The following is a 16,621-nucleotide window of genomic DNA, read 5'->3' on the forward strand; positions in this document are numbered from 1 at the left end:
AGCTTTGAGTTAGTTTCTGGGCCATGACATCACCGGCAGCAACACAGAGGTGTTTTGATTCAGCTAAAAAAGAGTGGGAAGCTGGTGGGAAAACCCCTCTGCCATCGTGACAACAACAATAACTGCCTACCACACTCTCTGGGCCATAATGCAAATCAACTGTAAACAGTGTGGGGTGTGGGGGTGAAGGGAGTGAGAAAGAAAGGGAGAGGGTAGGCAGAAACAAAACAGAGCAGGGAAAACTTTAAATGAAAAGAAGTGGAAACACAAAACTGAATGTAACTTCACCACAGTCATGGGGATTTTCTGTTTCACAGTATAACTGGGAACTATTTATAGGAATGTAAACTGGTTATAATTTGGTTTCTCACGTGAATAACTGGTTCTCTCCCACTGCTGAAATGACAACAGACCAGCTGATTGCCAAACATACCGAAAGGGCAAAGGCAAAAAACCCATTGTATTCCCTGTGGGAAGCCTGAAATAATCCCACCGCCAACATTCTTTATTAGTGACTGGCAACAGTGTCACTGGGCTGCCAGTTTAATATGTCACTACTATCTGTTTCCCACGTGGATAAATGTGCACAGCCCCCACTAAATAACCCCTCCTCACCCCTCTCTCCTCTTAACCTCCATGAGAAGGTGACACAGGCAGCCTTCTTCCTGGTTCAGCATGTTCCTCACCATCTCTAATTTGTGTTGCTACAGCACATGGCTGATTACCACCCCAACCACCCCCCAAAGTCAGTCTGACCCCTGACCCTTACAGACATTACACTGTCTTTGGAAGAGCAGTGCTGAGACAGTTTGGTCCAAAGCCATAGTGGTACCGCAAATCAACTGACATTATCTTGGACGCATCTTAATTAGCAAAAATGGCATCTAGCCACCTGACCTTTTGCTCAGTATAGCTGCTCTTAGCTACTGTTACACCTGTCCAACTTTCTATTTTAGCATGGCACTTATGCCATTAATAATAATATCAATGGCAGATTTACCACTGGAAATATTTCACAATTTTTTAACAGCGAGTCTTCACTTCATCAGGGAAAAGGGCAAATGCTGCTTGCAGATTATAGCCAGTTAACATTAGCTCCATGAGTTGGTTAAACTAACTGTCATTGGCTGACATTATGTTTTCAGTTGACTCATATGAACAAAGGAATATTGTAAAATGGTCTTAAATCTGCACAATTGTCATGCTAAAAGACTGAAGCTTAAGCTAAACTGGTAATTTCTGACATAATATTGCCTAATATTACAAGATTACCCCAGATCACTATTGTAAGCTTTAACTAGATAGACTACAGTGTAACCCATAACCCCATGATGAAGTAATGTAATGTAATTACTCAAATGTAATGCTACTGTACAGTAGATTGCAAGATAATTACAGCAAATAAACAGAGTTTAATTTATTACTTACACATATGTTTCTCAGACCTGCCTTCCTATTTGCTAAAGTACAATGTTAGTGTTTGGAAAAGGGGTTGGTGAATACTAATGTCAGCTGCGCAACAACAAATATAGATATCCACCACAGTGGCTGCTCACAGAGTTATCTAACTCTTTATGAAAAGGAATATGATGTATTTTTCAAATCCCTTCTGTCAACAATGTCATTACGAACATGGATTGAAGAGATAAACTAGGAAGCATTAATTCCTGTAATGTGAAACCCCATATGGACTAAAGATGACAACATTCCTATTACTATAATCATGTTAAAAACATCCTGCCCTTTTTAGACACAGATTATACCCACTCCCCTTTAACAATCACAATAGCAATAAACAAACTTTACATGGGTCCTTGAGTAGCGAAACCCTCAAATGAGACAAGTGGGGATAATTTCCTGGAAGAACTGTCTGAATGACGTTGGACAGGCATGCTAATGACCTCTGACCCTGGGTCAGGTCTGTGCTGACGTGAAAGTTGACCTTTGGTGACCTTCAGGGTAGTCTACAGGCCTGAGGTGGTGCTTTCCCACATATGCCAGCTTTTGATGTCTTTTAGTACCTTCTCCCCAGGGCCCTGCCATCAAAACCTGAGGAGAGGAGGGGATAAGAGGCTACCTGAGGAGAGGTCAGGCCACACCGGAGGTTACCCACCACACAACTATTCCTTCTTCCATTAAGACAGCTCTAAAAATATCACCCTCCCTAATGCACCCCCTACCTCATCCCTCAAGTACCCCCCACAAACATGTACACACACACATGCACACATAGCTTCACACATGCTGATGCTTTCCTTATTTGGGGATAGTTAAAATGACTTTACAGCTAATTTGAAAGTATAACAGATAAGGTTTCAGTGTTAGTGTTTATTCGTGTATGTGTGTGTTGAAGTGTGTGTCAGCGTGGAGCGGCTGGGTTAGCATGTTCTCTGAGTGAGCAGCTGCCAACCATAGCTGTGTCCTCAGACATTTCTATGCAGTGAGATCGGTGTTGAGTGGGTTGGTAAAGTAACAACCAGCGACAGCTCAAATGCAAAATTAAAAGGACTCTGATAAAAATGCAAGTTTATAAGCCAGAACTGAAGCCCTGACTGTCAAGTATTCACTAATTAGACATGATAACCCTGTGAGTTTCATTGTCTGGCAACCCAATCAACATAACTGACATGGGCAGGCTTTGTTTGTCTGCGAGAAGCAAGGCTTCTTCTCCTGCTGAGCTGCAGGGCAGTATTACGACCCTCCTCTAATTATAGGGTAATCTTTGTCAATCACAGTAATGGCACACACAACACCACCTGGCCTCATTCCATTTCTTCACATTGCACTGGCCATCACATATCCAGGATGACGCGAACAGCATACAAAAGACTTCTAAGGTGCTTTGAGTGATTTAACATTAATGCTTCAAAAGATGACGTCTTAATGGTTTCATTTATCATGCTCATGTGAAAAAGTCATTTAACAGACATAAAAGCTTCATTATGAAGAATGTAGTCCATTTTATAGACTATATTTCTATTAAAAAATCCATACACAGGTTGCTACATATGTGTTATCATAAAGTATGTGTGAAGGCTTATTGCTGCTTAGAAATGGTGCACGAATGTTTGTCATTCAAACTATTTTGAATAATTTCCATTACCGTCATTACATTGGAAAGGTTATTCTAGTCCATTGTAGCCTCGCATAGCTTCAAGCAATTGCAACATTAAAAACATCAATTATCCTTCAGTTGGGAATATTTACATGGATGAATTGGATTAATTGTATACTCTAAAGTTACTCTCATGAATAACAGCACTCTGAGTACAGTGCCTAAACCATTATAGAGAAAATTACAGAGAATGTCCATTAACTCTTAAAGGCCAATTAATGGTTTTGTTTGTTGCATGATGGAAATCAAAACCAAGATGCTTTTTTATTATCAGTAATAATATAAATGCTTAATTTCGAAAGGCAAGTGCATTTTACTTAAACTACTAAAGCAATTATTTTCAATAATTACGTCTTGTTTCCATACAAATAGTTAATGCATCAAGTACAAATAACATAACATCTCATAACGCCCTGCTTTGCAGCTTGGTATGTGAATATATCTGTGCATGACATCCAAAGCTCCATCTTAGTGACCACTGAGGCCATGTTAAAAGACACTGTCATATTCTATCCACTTTTCATTGTTCAATCTCTTGGGAAGCAAACCTTCACTCATCTTGTCCACCTCCATAATTATATTTCCTTCCCCTTACGGAGGGACAGCAGGTGGGATCTCAGAACAGCTGGAGATGTGATTGGCTGCCCAGTGTGATTGATAGATGAACAAGTGGTTTAAGCAGGGACAAGTGGCTAAGCCTTTTATGACGCCCAGGATGACAGAAAAGAGTGGAGAGAGGACTCTGCTGTGTGAGGTCATACATGGGGATGTGTGCCTGGTTAATGTGTGACATGATTATAACGTGCTATAATTTTGTGATGAAGGGTGGAGCAGGAGTAACCGGTGTACAAGAGTGTACTGAAAGGTCAAGTAGATAAGAGAGTTTAGGAGAAGCTTTTGCACATTTTGCACAAGTAAAAGGAAAATAAATTATAGTTACACCGAGATCAAGTTATTTAAATTTTTAACTTTTCTGTATGACTGTGATTCAGAAACTTGCAATGAAACTTCTAGTGGAGTGGGTATATATTCCCTATGTGGAATATTGTGCATGGGGGAATGCATTTCTTTTGTTTTGAACCTTCAGTGTGCATGGTTTCTATTTATCTAGAAAGGGGAAGTAATTCATGAAAGTATTATGTAAGGCAAATCTTTTTCCATGGTGCTATTTTCCTCATGTGGCCTCTAATGTGTGTGGTGCAGGCCTAATATGCAAATGAAAACATGACTAAAACAAGGAAAAAACTCATGCATGGGTCAGGGTGAATCTTTACGGTAAAAACATTCTGTCTCCTCAGAGAAAACTTCAGAGAGACTTCCAGAGATTGGACTGAGCAGCTGGATGCAAAATGAGTAGTGCAGCTAATAACCTGTCCTTCTGACACATGGGGTTAGGTGGCTGTCACTTGAACCCTGCTGATCACGCAGGCAGGGGATATCTGCAGCCCCAGAGCGATGCGCTCACTGCTGGCATTTCCCGGAGCTACGGTCACTGTCACACTCATTGCTGTAGACCTCTCCATTTTCACACACCTCTCCAATGCCCCTGACTGAGCATGAGCCCAGTGCACACACCTCTCTAAACCCTTTAGGAGACTGTTACAACCAATGCTTACAGTAACAGAACAGCACTGACAGTGACATGAATAGTCTTACAGAAAAATTAGCTTTGCTACAGACCAATAATCTGTTCTGTTATATTAATAAAGACATTCAAATGTGATGATTGATGACTGATCCTCTGAAGTTCTATAGTTCAGCACCCGATTTGCATCTTACTTTGGTATTAAAGGAATTTGCCCAGGGTTAAACATGCCTGTGTTCTCATTTTCCTTCTAGCCTGCAAAGCCAACCTGCAAAAAATAGAAAATAGTCCACTGACTTGTTTTTGCAAGTATTTCATGACCAGGATGGTGTATGTCTATAGTGAAACTTTGTTTTTGTGTACAACATACAACAGAATTAACAATAATAATCATCATCATCAGTGTTATGGTGTTTTACAAGTTACCATGAACTTTCAAAGGAAATGTAACTTTAGCTGGGGAGAGAGAGCGAGCAGACCATTCAGACAATGGGTTAACATGCGCGGGAAAAGGAGGGCGGAGAGAGGAGGAGCAGATAGGGGTGGGGTAAATGGAAGCCTTTTTATCTGTAGTTTCCCACATCCTGTGAAGGGCTGTAAACCCGGCCACCCAATTTGAAAGAATGAGTGGAATGCGCCTTTTCTCCTCAGCGCCCTTTGATGCGCAGCCATTTGAGAGGCAGCGTCAGACAACTCAAATAAAGCTCAGAGTCCTCGACTTCAGCTCAGCTAATAAACCTGTGTTTAATGTGAAAATAATCAGGTAAATGACGGGGGGTTAGAATAGCTGGGATGCAGTTGATGAACTGCCCAGAGGTTAAACGAGGCATACATGTGTCTCTTTTTATGAATTTTTTTTTTATGAAATCAATTAAACCACACGAAAGCTTTAGTGCAACATGTGGATCAGAGAAAAGAGGAGTGAACAATTAAAAAAAAAATCTGACTTTCACAGCAAATCTGAATATAAATGTGAAGATGAATAGAAAACACCCAGTTTCTATGTATCTTCTATTCCGTGTGTCGGTTTCCCGCGAAGGGAGGAGACAGGGCGAGCACTTGGCTTTGAATTTGCATTTCCCTCTCACATGAATTCATAATTATTACTTTAGTCTCCCCCTTTTTTGGCGCGTTTTGATTCCCGCCACGTCTGTGTCTGGCCCGGTCGGTTATGAGACTGGCTTTATTTTCATTCGGTGATTGACGCATGTTTGGAATGCGTATCTGCACTCCTATTGGTGAAGAGAGCGGAAATGGGCGGTGCCACGAAAGACGTATGCGCGCGTCGTCCCGCCCTCTTACAACCGCCTTATAATCGCCCTCCCCCCCCCCCGCTCGGTGTTTCCAGGAGCCGGTGTCAGACTGGGGCATTGGTCTGCCTGTATCCGTCTGTGTCGTCGATTTGACTATTTACAAAACACCGCGGGGAACAGGTGTCGTTTTTAACGTCAACTGCTAAGATCTCCACTCGTCAGGACAGGGTTTCTGTCAACGCTTCCCTGGATCACACTCGGGTTTTCTCTTCTGTCCGGATGAGAGGATCCCTGCCGCATTTTTTGTTCCTTCAGCGTGGACCTTAAGCTCTCAGCGCAGGAGACGGGAGGGTCGAGCTAACGGAGTAACATTTGTTCTGATCCAAAAGCAAAGCACAACAAAAAGACGAAGACGCACGTCAACCTGAGCATCTTTAAAGGAATGCTGCTGTCCAAGCTCAACTCCCTGGCTCACATCTCCACCGTGGACATGCCGGCGAAGATCCAGCTCCAGGTTCATCAAGGTTAGACGCCCTTTCTCCACTGCTATCATGGAGGACGGGGCTGCAGCAATGGCTGGCAGCCCGCGCGTAATTTTCAAGGACGGCAGTGCATTCACACCGTTTATTAAAATTATCATGATATGATCATTTATAAATCAGCTCCCGGTGTTTACCGACTGTGGTTATTATTATTTTTATTGCAGTGAAGGAGAAGGAGCCTTTCGAGAAGCTGTATCAGGTCGGAGCGGTGCTGGGCAGCGGCGGCTTCGGCACCGTCTACTCCGGTACGAGGATATCCGACGGAGCTCCGGTTAGTGTCGCTATTATTATGATAAAATTACGCATTTTGTTGTTATTACTGAATGTGTCGTTTGACGCTGTGTCTTCTTCGGTTCGCCAGGTTGCTGTCAAACATGTAGCCAAGGACAGAATCTCCGAGTGGGGAGAGCTGGTAAGAAACTATTTATACAGCAGCTTTATAAGACTAGTTAATGTTAATTTGTATTTAATTAACATATATAATATAATGCTCTAATAAAACACACTACGGGATATTTAGATATTATTTTAGCATGTCTGTATGTAATAAATACTAATATTTATTATTATTATCTCTTCAGCCTAATGGCTCCCGGGTCCCTATGGAGATTGTGTTGTTGAAGAAGGTCGGGACGGGCTTCCGAGGGGTTATCAAGATGCTGGACTGGTTCGAGAGACCGGACAGTTTCATTATCGTGATGGAGAGACCCGAAAACGTCAAGGACCTGTTTGACTTCATCACGGAGAAAGGTGCCTTACCGGAGGAGCTGGCGCGGAGCTTTTTCCGCCAGGTGCTGGAGGCCGTGCGGCACTGCCACAACTGCGGCGTGGTGCACCGGGATATCAAGGACGAGAACATCCTCATCGACCTCCGCACCGGAGAGATGAAGCTCATAGACTTCGGATCTGGAGCCTTACTCAAGGACACCATCTACACAGACTTTGATGGTGAGTCATCTGTGCTGAAAACATGCAGCGGTGTATTTGGAGTTTTTAATTTGACTTTACTGTAACATAGTCACCGCGGTAACCCAGTGACCCTTTTTACTGTTATGATGCAGCTCAGACTTCTGCAGAAATTCTTACATCGTGTCATAGTTGAAATCCCCCTCACAGCTGCGTATTATTACTCACTGAGCTGCACTGCCTTAGTTTTGGCGCCTCCCATCGGAGGGAAGCTGCATTTTTACAACTCAAAGTTTGTAAACAAAGTCACATGTCCGCTCCCCCTCCCACATACACTCTTCTCTCTCTCTCACACACACACACACCCAGTCCGTCACGCTCTCTGGCACCTGAGCTCAGATAGTAGCCTCAGTATCAGACTTAGCTGATAAGTCTGCATTCTTCATGTAACAGCTGGAAATGCTTTCATTTTCAGTTGGCCACTCCAGTGCAAATTCTATAAACAACTAGCAGTTGGAAGGCATTGCATAAGTGTCATGTTAAGTGAGTTTGCAGTTTTTAAAGATGTTTCTCTTTTTTATTTCCTTCTGTCTGCCAGGTACAAGAGTGTACAGCCCGCCAGAATGGATCACATACCATCGGTATCATGGGCGCTCTGCCACAGTCTGGTCCCTGGGTGTCCTGCTATATGACATGGTGTGTGGAGACATCCCATTTGAACATGATGAGGAGATAATAAGAGGGCAGGTCCTCTTCCGGAGGAGAATCTCCACAGGTAAATTCACGTTGCAATGTCCATCTTAGCCTTTCGCTCATTGATGTGCACATCATATTCAGGGTGTTGCTCCATACTAATTGGCTGTCCTTCCCCTCCTCATCCAGAATGCCAGCAGCTGATCAAGTGGTGTCTGTCTCTGAGACCGGCTGACCGGCCGTCCTTCGAGGACATCATCAACCATTCGTGGATGCAGAGCACGTCCTCCTCTGTAGTCTCATCCACAGTGCAGACAGAGAAGACGAGCACAGAGATCAGGCTGCACAGCATCAGCCATGAGCCCACAGCCTTCACACCCACACCAGTGGCTGTGGCGCGGTGATTATGGCACACAGTTCGAACTGGACTGCACTGACACAAGAGACTCTTTCAAAAGACTTGACAGGAGAGGGAGGGCAGCGCCCTGGTCAATCATCCTGATACAGGCAAGAGCAAGGTGTCAAGGACTGCACAGAGAAGAGGCAGAGGGTGTGACAATACCATCATCCACTGGCTTCAACCCAGCAGGCCTGACCCTCTCCGCCCCAACTACTTGATTTTCCCAGTCGATGGACAGTACCAGAACATCATCCTCACTGGACTCTGAACAGGCAACAGGTGTTTTTTTAGTCTGCAGGCAGGCATGCTCTGTGTGCATGGACACCTGTGTTGAGAAAATAGAATACATGTGCTCACCATTCTGCTGAATGGCAAATGGACAGTTTGAGTTATGTAACCTCTCACTATACTACGCTCTCCTCTTTCTGTTTTTATCCTCTGTCAGAGAGTGGGAAGAGCAGAGGCGTTAGTGCAGAGGAGTGAGATTCTCAAAAAGTGCCTTCTCTGAGATTGTTGGGGGACCCTGAAAATACTTGAATTTGTGAACACAAAAGGTTCTTCTTCAAGATGGCCTTTTCGTTCCTTACTCTGTACAAGGCTTTATATTGTTTATTGCTGTTTTTTCCTCTCATGGGCCTAGATCAGTAAAGCCTATGTAATTTACAACCACTACTATCACTGCTTCTATTACTCCAATGTCATTAGCAACAAGGTAACCTCATAGCTCTGGCAGCAACCTGTGCAAACAAACCATAAACAAAGAAACACTGGATGTACCTCACTCTCATTACTACAGCACTCACCTCTACTCTACAACCTCCGCTTCCTCCTCTTCCCGTGTTGTACTGTATACAAACACAAGGCTTAGGCAACCGCTCATTCACACCCACCTGAATGCACACCACAATGCAAACGCAACCATACCCGAAATACAACATCCTCTGCTCTTCAATTGTTTTAGTGCCTCACATAGGTCTTAAAACTCAGTGGGGACAAGAATTGTAAATAATATTTATTATGGCTGTGACTTCTTAATCACGCACTATGAGCGTTATGTCGCAGAATTTATTTATTTATTTATGAGAGAATTTCGGCTGTTCGTATATATTTCATTCCACAGTCAATGGAGGGCCCCCAGATTATTTAAGTCAAACAAAAATGAGATGAATTTTTTTGACCATATTTATGGCTTGAAATTTTCAAAGAGCAGATGTGTGTGTATGTTTGTGTATGTGATGTAAATAACGTGTAAATAGTTCCCTAAAGCCCTTCCATCTTAATGTATCTAAATGTCTACTGATGGTAACTGGTTTTGTTACTGTGTTATCTGCTGTGGGTCTGAGTGTATTTTGAATGTTGGATGTTTGACTGTGTGTGTGTGTGTAAGTGTGTGTGTGTGTGAGAGAGAGAAATATGGTAATGAGAAAACTTCTGGTTGCATGATTGCAGCTTCGATTGTTTTGTTTTTTCATCCATTCAAGTTAGAATTGTAAATTATGTTAGAAACTATTTTTATACAGTTTCAATAAATATTTTTTTTAACTATCACACTCAACTCCTGCATTTCTTCAAGTATCACAATAAGTTGTAATAACCCTCTGCCTCAGGACAGTCAGTACTGTAATGCACTTTAAATCAGAGTGAAGCCTTGAGCTACATGTAAACAATATATTTTATTTATTCAGTTTAGAAAAGGCCTTAAAAGAGTTAAATAACACGTGACACATAAGCTAACACAAATAAATTTACTAGGTCAGAAGAGTATATGGTTTACCCAGTAGGCTTCCTGTTCCTGTTCACACCTTTGTGAAATGCAGCAAATATAGAAAACAGATGAAGAGATAAGAAAACAAACTGGTAAAAGGCAGATGGCAACAAACAGGGGCAGGGTGCTTATATATTGGTACAGCAGAGAGAATGTTGTCAAAACATTGTGGTCATTGATGTTCAAGCATGGAAACGCAAGAACAGGCTTCATTAGTAATAGAAAATAGTTCATTTATGGAGAGCACAGAATATTTTCTAATATTTCTCAGAAGATACTTGATTTAGAGTTTTGACTTGGATTTTATCAGGGTGATCAGACATTGCTCAATGACTGCATTTACACAGATACTTAACTGAATCTCTCTGAGGACATGGGCACATGTAGGAACAAAGGGACATCACACGTGCTTTTCCCAAGATTAAAATGAGTCACATCAGGATTTAGTCTTGTTAAACAAACCACTCCTCAGGGCTTGAAAGGAGAACGCTCAACGTGTCTCTGACGTATTTACACATCCTTATTCTGTATTTTGTAACATTACTAAGAATCGGTTACTCCTCAAAGGTCAAAAGTACATTTTCTCAAGTAGAGTTTTGAGGTACTTTTAGTATTTCTACTAATCTACATTTCAGAGGGAAACATTTTACTTTCTACTGCATCGACAAAGCAGCTGTTTTCTTTTTTTATATTTGACATTTAAAATGTTATTTACTGCAAAATGTATAATGCATTAATTTAGGTTAAACTAGCAAACTGCATGGCTGGACTAACCTGTAAAAAGTAGTTGTCAGGCCCCCGTTTGCTTCCTCTGGTGCTGAAGACACAGAGACCAGGCAGTGCCCCTGTTCTTCAAACTGTCTGCTCCCCATTGAGCACAGTCATCAGCTGGTTTGTAACACATGGCTCCCTTACAAGACAGGGCCACAAAGATTAGATATTGCAGGAACTGCCTCTGTTGAAAATAGACTTGAGCTGTGCTGATTCAAATACTTTAATAATCAAATTACTTACAACCAACTGACAAAGAACCTTAGACTACTGCAGATCTTAGGCCCTAAACTTTAACAGTCATCATTACCTTGTTTACATGGAAGCATAATGTAGCTGAAATTAGATTATCTTGACAAACGACAAGATTAAAACATAGTGCATAATAAGTACCTGTCTGCATTTGCTCATAATATTAACAATCTTTAGAAGAATTCACATTTTATATGCAGAACTTTCAAAGTATTTCAAAGTGCTTTTACACTGGTACTTCTACTTAAATGTAAAAGACTTCAGTACCCACCCTCTGTCAGTTCACAGCTGGTGAGGGCCACTGCTTGTCTTTATGGGTTTAATCACATTAATAAAGCTGCAGATACTCTACTGGGTTAATCTAAAACATTTGAGTGGTGATAGTGACCAGTAGGCAGCAGTCTGTCGTGGCCCTGCTCTCCTGGATAGATAAGAGCAGTAGGTTTAATCAGTTGTGATGTTCCCATGGGACCCCCAGGCTCACCACTAATCTTCCTCAAGGCAGCACTGCTGTGACCCCACCTACTTACACTACGGCAAATTACATGGAGGTTGGAAATGGTGTTAATTCACTCTTAATGTGATTTCTAGTCACATTTAGCAGCTATTTCAGTGAACATGCAGCAAACAGACACATTTAATGACCAGCTGGTGAACATTTTAGCAGCTAAACTGACTGATTGTCAGAAATACCACTAAATGCAAATATCCTCTGGATCTACTGGTTACATAAATAAGTGAATGTATGTAATAAGTGTATGTCATATCAAGTTAATAGCTCATTGCATGTCAATGTTGTCTTCACAGATGGTTACACATGCCACTCTGAACATCAGCATGTTAGTATTTGCATTTTGAACATACTGAAACTAACATTTTTCTCAGTGTTGTAGCTCAGAGCAGCCCCGAGTTTGGCTGTAGTGAGAACACAAGTGGCCAGAAATTGTTCCTTTTTCTACCCTAATTTCAATGACTCATTCCTTTTGTCTACTTGGAATAATAAAGAAGCAAAAACATTCAAGCAAATCTTTTAGTGACTTAAGTATTTTGTTGTGGTGAAAAATCGCCCTGTAATTAATTCTCACATAAAACATTACTCATTTGTGATAAAAGGTTTGAGTCAAGATCATCCCAAAGGTTTTACTAATGCCTCTCCCCTGGTGTACACACCCACAGAGTCAGTGTCTCTGGGGTCACAATCCTTGGGCACCTTCTAATCCTCCTCCTCTAGCTCTGATATCTGTTCTCCAATCAGCTTGTGTGAAACTTGAACTTACCCAACATCAATATTTATCCTCCAAAACACGTCCATGTGTCAATTCATAAATGTGTGAAGTCAGAGTCATGCAGTGACTCTGTGTAACTCACTGTATGTATTTTTATATCAAACTGAGGTCCTCAAAAGAATCAGGCCCTAAAAATAAAATATCATTTCCAGTAGGAACTTAAAATGTCGTATCAATAATCTTTTGATCTGACACAGTTTTTTTCAGCAGGCATTCAGACAGCATTCAATTTCCCTGAAGACATCTGAGACCACAAGTAGTTTCTACGAACACCACTGCCATTCATTTCCCTTCTAATTCTGAGAACAACATGCCTAACAATAACACTCTTCATGTTTGCTTGTGGTGTTGTGAATGTCCTAACACCTAGCCAGGAAGTTCTACTGGAGGAAAAATTCCCAAGTATTTTCAACTGGAAAGCAGGTCTGTTAGAGGTACTGTATTATTCAGGTGGAGACACAATCATGTGACATGTTTTCCTTGAACAAAACTAAAGAGAACTCCTATTTTTGTCTTATGTTCAATGAGGGTTGTCATTACGAAGTTAAAGAAACAGTTTCAACAAGAATCATGTAGGAAGATTAATACCTCATTCATTAGCCTGAAACACCAAAAAGAAAAAGTTAATAGTTAGCTAAGTTAATGGGCCATTGCCTATAAGGCCTGTATGTATTTAACAGAGCTGAGAAAAGTATTGATCTCCCCGTCTTCCTTTAAACAGCATCCATTTGACCCATTTGACTGAACCTTTTTGCTATTGCTCAGCCTGGCCCTGTTTGTTGACCATATTTTCCCTGCAGATGTGGAAGTACCAACCATGCAAATGTCTTTAGATTAAATAGAGTTCAATATCTGCTTAGACTGTCAGTGAGTCACTCTACATTCAACACTGACTCATCACAAAAATAGGACACTGTGAAACAGCAACCACACATTTAACTCTATGTTTGGCTTTCAGAAGAAACGACACATTGATAGCTAATTTGTGTCTCCCTGAAGAGAGCAGTTAATGAGCTAGAGTCATTTGTTTTGATCACACTGGAGAGGGTTGCAGGGCAATATGTTCTTCTCATCTGTGCGTTATTCATCGTCAGCAGGCGTTGTTGTGCAGAGACTTTTTAATGCCTCACTATTAAGATGATTGGCTCGTCTTTGTCTTGTTCCCGTAAACCGTGTGCTACACTTTCTCTTTATGAGAAAGAATCAGCTGTTGCATAATTGTCCTCCTCCCTGTTCCAACTGTTATACGCAGAACTGGAGCTGTTGGGTAATGTTGTCAGGAACTTCCTTTAGCACCCCCCACTTCCCACCCATCTCTCTCACTGTCAGTTTCCATCTGCATGTGTTTGTTCTCTGCCTATCTGCTTGATAAACACACTGGAGGAACACACACATTCATATTCTTACTTAAACAAGAAGAGTTAGATGATAGATAGATAGATGGGAAACCCTGTGTGCCCAAAGTTAATTGTGATGTTGAGAAATGGGCCTTCACATACTGTATGCAAATGTCTGTGCATCAGTTGTGAAAGTCAGTGTTTGGCTGTGCTGTGAAAAATGGGTTAACAGATAAACCCAAATGTGGGACAGGCAAGAATCCACAACATTAATAGTTCAATCACATAAAACTGAGTTATTTTCTGCTTAGAAGTCAGAATAAAGGTTAAAAGATTTTTGTCATTGTACTTGTGGGGACCTTGGCTGAAGCTTGGCTGTCAAACCATATTATAGAGCTGAAAAACAAGAATTTAATTTAATAATATTTATTTGTTGAGTAAATAAAAGTTATTACTGAATCAGTAGTTTAAAAGTATAGTTCCACATTTTGGGTAATATGTTAGATATTAGATGAAAATATGTTAGATCAAAAGATCAATATGACTCTCATGTCTCTCATGGTAAATGTGAAGGTACAGTTACCATAGCTTAGCATTTTGACTGGAAACAGGGAAACTGCTAGCCTTGCTCTCTCACTCTACCAGCACCACTTCACTAATACACTAATTAATGCTATAACTCATTTGCTTATTCTATTCAAAAATGTAAATTAATGTGTGGCTTTGTATGCTAGACTTTTGTACCACAACCCTAACAGTGATTAGACAACTCTAACAACATAAAGTGTACATTAGAAAAAACAGAGATTAAGGAAGACTAGTCTTCCTTGCTGATAAATCTCCATATCTGTCAGTCTTAATGCCCCACATTTACACAGCTGTTTTCACAGCCTGAGCAGTCCCCTAATCTTTTTTGAATATTGGTGAGCTGCCCCTTTAACTTCACTCAGACATATTTTAAGCATGAGAAAAGCAAGAAGACATAAAAATGTCCTAATTTTGAAGCATATGCTTCAGCTTTCTGTCTTGATGAGGTTACTTTAACCTCACAGAAGTACAGGCTACACACACTCCTACAGACATTAAATGAGTAATAACGGTGGTCAGTCTGTGCCTGTGTCATTTGTTCCAGCAGAACTGAGGGTGCGGTGCTCCAGTAAAGGTCGAGATGAACTCCCTGTCTGATTAGCTCTAAGGGGGTGCCCCAAAAGGAGCATCTGTCGGAATAAAAGCAGATCAGGAAGTCAGAGATTTCCTCTCTTCTAGCATGAGTCACACAAAGTGTTACAGTAGGAAAGGTAGGTAAAACTAGGGCCACCTGCTGCTGATCACCACATCGAAACAACCAATAAAACCTCTTTTTATCCCTTTCTCTTTAATTTGCCATTTTGGTCATTTATGTTTATGTTTAATATGTTTTATCTATTAATGTCTCCTAGATTATTCAGTGTCACAGAAAAAAAACTGATGAGGCACACGTACTATGCCTCCACAGATTGTTTTCCACTATCGGGGCACCCCCTTTCACCACATACTTATGTAAATGTGAGTTACCAGTTTCCCATTTCACTTGATTATGTTAAAATGTTAAGTATCAGTTTCGAAATATATTCTATAATTGCTCTTTTGCCTTCACGTCATCACAACCAGTCACTAAGAATCACATACTCGAGTTTGTAGGATTGTTTTTAGAAGAAACTGCCTGATCCACAAAGCCCTAAAGAGGCATGGGAAAACGATCTGTCACATTCTAGACATTCTTCCAATTGCAGACATTAGTTAATTCAGTATAAAGTGACTCACTGACTGCTTTACTGAAACTACATCCATGATTTACTCAGAGGAGTGTCCTTATGGGCCCATCCACAACAGCTATAGTTTTTACCTAACCTAAAACTGCTGCAGACATGTACCATGTACCTTATGGTATGTAGGTTATCAAAATGAGTGCACTGTAACTTTAGCTAAGAAAGAATCCGCAGGTTAAAGGAGAGGTTTGACATTTTTCAGTTCTGTACAGTACATTAAAACAGGTTCTTCCTATTCAAACTGCCATTAAAAATCCCTCCTGATGTGAATTCAGTGGAAATGATGGGAAACATGTAAAGCCACAGTTCCCAATCTGTGCAAAAATACATTTGCAATACAAAAATACACGACTCCAGCAGTCAGAGTTCATTAAAGCCTGTAAACAGAGAAACCTTTTAAGGCAATTTGTTGGGTGCTGATTATGCTAATGATAAAATCATGAATGCCTCCTCATCACCAGGTGGTATCCATCAGTCTGAAATGATTTACAAGAGGTTTGTGCAGTTCAGATCATTTTGGTGAATCCAACTTGGAGCAAGAAAAAATTCCAGTGAAATTTAGGGTAAGAATCCTAATAGGTGTTTATGCTTGAAGCCCATTATATTACAATGCAGTGTCAGTTAGCCCCACCCATATACTACTCCAACCAGGCAATTACAAATGCACACACAAGAAGTAGTATGTAGAGTAAGTAAAATAAGAATGTAATAAAAAAAAATTAGAAATGGACCAACTGGTGTATATATAAGGACTTGTCTTTGATATTAAATTCATTCTAAGTTCTTATAGTTAATATAACATCACTTCATTTGAAATGTTAGCTCCTGCACAGTCTATTCTGAACAGTAAAGCCACAGCACTGAAGTACTCTTAGAGCACCAAAGTACTGTTTCTGTAGATTCACTGC

At 40.9% G+C, this 16,621-nt stretch overlaps 1 protein-coding gene across 1 annotated transcript; it reads left to right on the forward strand.

Moving 5' to 3' along the window:
* The first annotated feature begins 6,025 nt into the window (after positions 1–6,025).
* pim1 (Pim-1 proto-oncogene, serine/threonine kinase) lies at positions 6,026–10,042 on the forward strand. The gene is made up of 6 exons (XM_026333138.2): positions 6,026–6,477; positions 6,660–6,766; positions 6,857–6,907; positions 7,077–7,443; positions 8,000–8,176; positions 8,284–10,042. Exons 1-6 carry the CDS (start codon positions 6,396–6,398, stop codon positions 8,496–8,498), a joined length of 999 nt encoding a protein of 332 aa, XP_026188923.1. The 5' UTR covers positions 6,026–6,395; the 3' UTR covers positions 8,499–10,042.
* Positions 10,043–16,621: the final 6,579 nt, after the last annotated feature.

The sequence above is a fragment of the Mastacembelus armatus genome, chromosome 7, assembly GCF_900324485.2.
Source record: "Mastacembelus armatus chromosome 7, fMasArm1.2, whole genome shotgun sequence".
In the NCBI taxonomy this organism is placed as follows: Eukaryota; Metazoa; Chordata; class Actinopteri; order Synbranchiformes; family Mastacembelidae; genus Mastacembelus; species Mastacembelus armatus.